At 48.3% G+C, this 3,030-nt stretch overlaps 1 protein-coding gene across 1 annotated transcript; it reads right to left on the reverse strand.

Annotated features, from left to right (window-relative positions):
* Positions 1 to 1,675: 1,675 nt before the first annotated feature.
* Positions 1,676 to 2,359, reverse strand: LOC119374245 (uncharacterized). The gene has a single exon (XM_037644325.1). It carries the CDS (start codon positions 2,357 to 2,359, stop codon positions 1,676 to 1,678), a length of 684 nt encoding a protein of 227 aa, XP_037500253.1.
* Positions 2,360 to 3,030: the final 671 nt, after the last annotated feature.

Raw genomic sequence — 3,030 nt, forward strand, 5'->3', positions numbered from 1 at the left:
GTTGAAGGCACCTACGAGCGCGCCTGGGCTAAATCATGTTCCCACGCAGCCCACGTGGCTCATTTGTCACCATGCGGTGCCTCAGCGCAAGGACACCGTTCACCCCCCGGAAAGCTCTGTATTTCTTTAGAGGTACTGTAGGCTTATGCCACAGGAGCGAAGGAAAGACACGCCTGAACGATAATCGATGCCAGCAAGGAACGTGAACCGTGGGTTCACGTGCCATAGCTGTTTGTTGTTTGTTTGTTGTTTTGCCTTCTGTTCTATGGCACGTACCCACTCTGGCGGATGGGCCAAGCATACGTAGTTGAAGCTTAAAATCTTATTCGAAGAATGTAAAATAGTAAAAAAAAAGAGTAGAAATGGCAATAATAAATAAGACATCGAATTAAGACTTCAAAACTCGTATTAACCTGATCAGAACAATTTTGATGAGATTAGATATATTTAACCGCATTTGATAAAGAGCTTTTTAAAGACAAGATTAAAAAGGTACACGTTTAGTGTTTTGCATGAAATTACACACGGCATTGAAGGCATCCCTAGGTTTGCAGCAGTTACTGTTATGTATCAGGAAGCGCGTCTGCCTTCATTGCTCTGTCGATTCCGCATTTTAACAGTACAGACATTTCTAAAATTTTGTAGCTTGCCGGTAAGAAGAGCGGAATATGTTTTTATCAGTGACCCAGATTACTCCTTCCTCGCTCACTGGCCACGTTTTCACACACCACAGATAATCTTCGTACAAAAGAAACTGGAAATTATAAATGTCAACATCAGAGAGATAATTGTAACCAATAGCCCAAATCAGTTTCTTATGATAGATTACGAAGAGATTTTTCCTCCAAAATCTAAATTTCACTTCCACAAATTCTTAGAGAACAGGTTAGAGGATTTTCTGATACATGCACAAACACGAAACATAATAGCCACTGATGCTTCCGTGAACGAAGAACGGGCAGGCGTAGGAATTGTCTCGCAGTCGCTGGGTTGGTCATTCGCTGTGAGGCTACCCGATTTTACTCCGGTTTTTGAAGCTGAGCTCATGGCCGTCATCATGGCACTGCGAAAGCTTCCGACAGACGAGATCAGGGCGGTCATAATAACTGATTCGCTCTCCGTATACACAGCTCTTACAGCTTCACATAGCTCTCGCGCCCTCAAGACATTTCGATCTTTAGTTACGTCTCAGCTGAAGCACCTAAAACTAGTGTGGGTACCAGGTCACAGTGGCTTAAAATTAAATGAAATGACCGATGCTTTAGCGCGTGCATCGCTAGATCTCCCAATAATCCAGGTTCTTCCAGTGGTAGAATATTTCACCGCAATCAGATACAGAAAATTGGCACTTCACACTGATAGGATGGAAACAATAACAACGTGGACGAAATACAAACATGTAAACTTCGCATGGAAGTCTCATTGGAGCCAATCTAGACAATCTGAAGTTACGATCACCAGATTTTGATTCCGTGCCCCCCCATTAAACCTATACTTACACAGAGCTGGTCTGACGATATCGCCCCTATGTCAATTCTGCGGAGAATTAGAAAATATTGCACATTTCTTTTTGTCGTGCCGCAGATACTCAATTATTAGATCACGACTGCTCATTACTCCGCTGTTAAAAATAGGCTTAAACTTAACTGAAGAAATTGTACTAAGCTTCGGAGCCTCAGGGTTGGGATACTGCCATAGGGTGCCATAGCCTAGCGCCTGCTTTATTTTCTTCTCTTGCCGTGTCGCGTTCTCCTGTTTGCGCGCCGCCGAACGAGGGCGCTACAGGGCCCCCCGTGTTGAGTGGGAGTCGGAATGTGACCTGCCGTTTGTGGTAGTCCAACAGAAGGTCAGGCGTATATGAGAGGCTTTCTATGGCGGTCTCCAGGTACGCCGGCTTAAGTCGGTCCAAGCTGACTGTCTCTTCACGGCCGTTCTGAAGTTGAGTGGCAGTTTTGGGGGTGCGGTTAAGGACGCACAATGGTCCGTCGTAGGCTGGTGTCAAAGGTGGTCTGACCGCATCGTGGTGCACGAAAACATGAGTTGCAGTAGCCAGATCAGGGTGGAAGAATATGGTCTTGTGTTCGGAAGGTCTGGGGGAAGTGGGCCGGAAGTCTTGAACGCAGTCGAGGAGGCGTTGTAGGAATTGTTGTGGCTGGTATAGTAGCTTCGTTGACGTGAGAAGGTCTACCGGAAGCCGTAGAGAAGTGCCATACACCAGCTCTGCTGTTGAGCACTGCAGGTCTGCCCGGATGACAGCTCGTAAACCTAAGAGCACCAGTAGCAAGTCATCAACCCAGGTCGCTCTATTGAGGCGGGTAGTCAAGGCGGTCTTCAGTTGTCGGTGAAGGCGTTCCACCATGCCGTTGGCGCACGGATGATAAGCCGCGGTACGGCAATGTCTCGTTCTGAGGATGCCATTAAGGCAAGTAAACAGCGAGGACTCAAATTGACGTCCACGGTCTATTATCACTGTGCCAGGACAGCCAAAACGGGATACCCACGTAGAAATGAGAGCGCGGGGAAACGGTCTCAGCGGTGATATCTTGAATCGGAACAGCCTCTGGCCAGCGTCTGAAACGATCGAGCATGGTCAGTATATAACGGTACCCCTGAGACACTGGTAGAGGGCCCACAATGTCTAGATGAACATGGTCGAAACGACGGCCGGGTGGAAGGAAAGGTTGGAGAGGCGTCTAGTATGACGGGAGACCTTTGTCACCTGGCAGGGCAGGCACAGTCGCGTCCAAGCGCGCACATCACCGTTGATTCCGGGCCAGACATAGCGTTGCGTGAGAAGACGCTGAGTAGCCCGAATGCCGGGGTGACAGATTTCGTGTAAGGAGTGGAAAACGGTGCGTCGTAATGAAGCGGGAACGAAAGGGCCGAGAAGGTCAGCTGAGACATCGCACCACAAGGGCTCAAATGATAATAGATGAGGCACCAGGCGTAGTCGGAGAGAACGGGGGTTCTCCCGAAAAGCGGCAAGCTCTCTATTATCCTGCTCTGCGGAGGAGAATGAGGTCCAGTCGA

This window comes from Rhipicephalus sanguineus, chromosome 11 (assembly GCF_013339695.2).
Source record: "Rhipicephalus sanguineus isolate Rsan-2018 chromosome 11, BIME_Rsan_1.4, whole genome shotgun sequence".
Taxonomy (NCBI): Eukaryota; Metazoa; Arthropoda; class Arachnida; order Ixodida; family Ixodidae; genus Rhipicephalus; species Rhipicephalus sanguineus.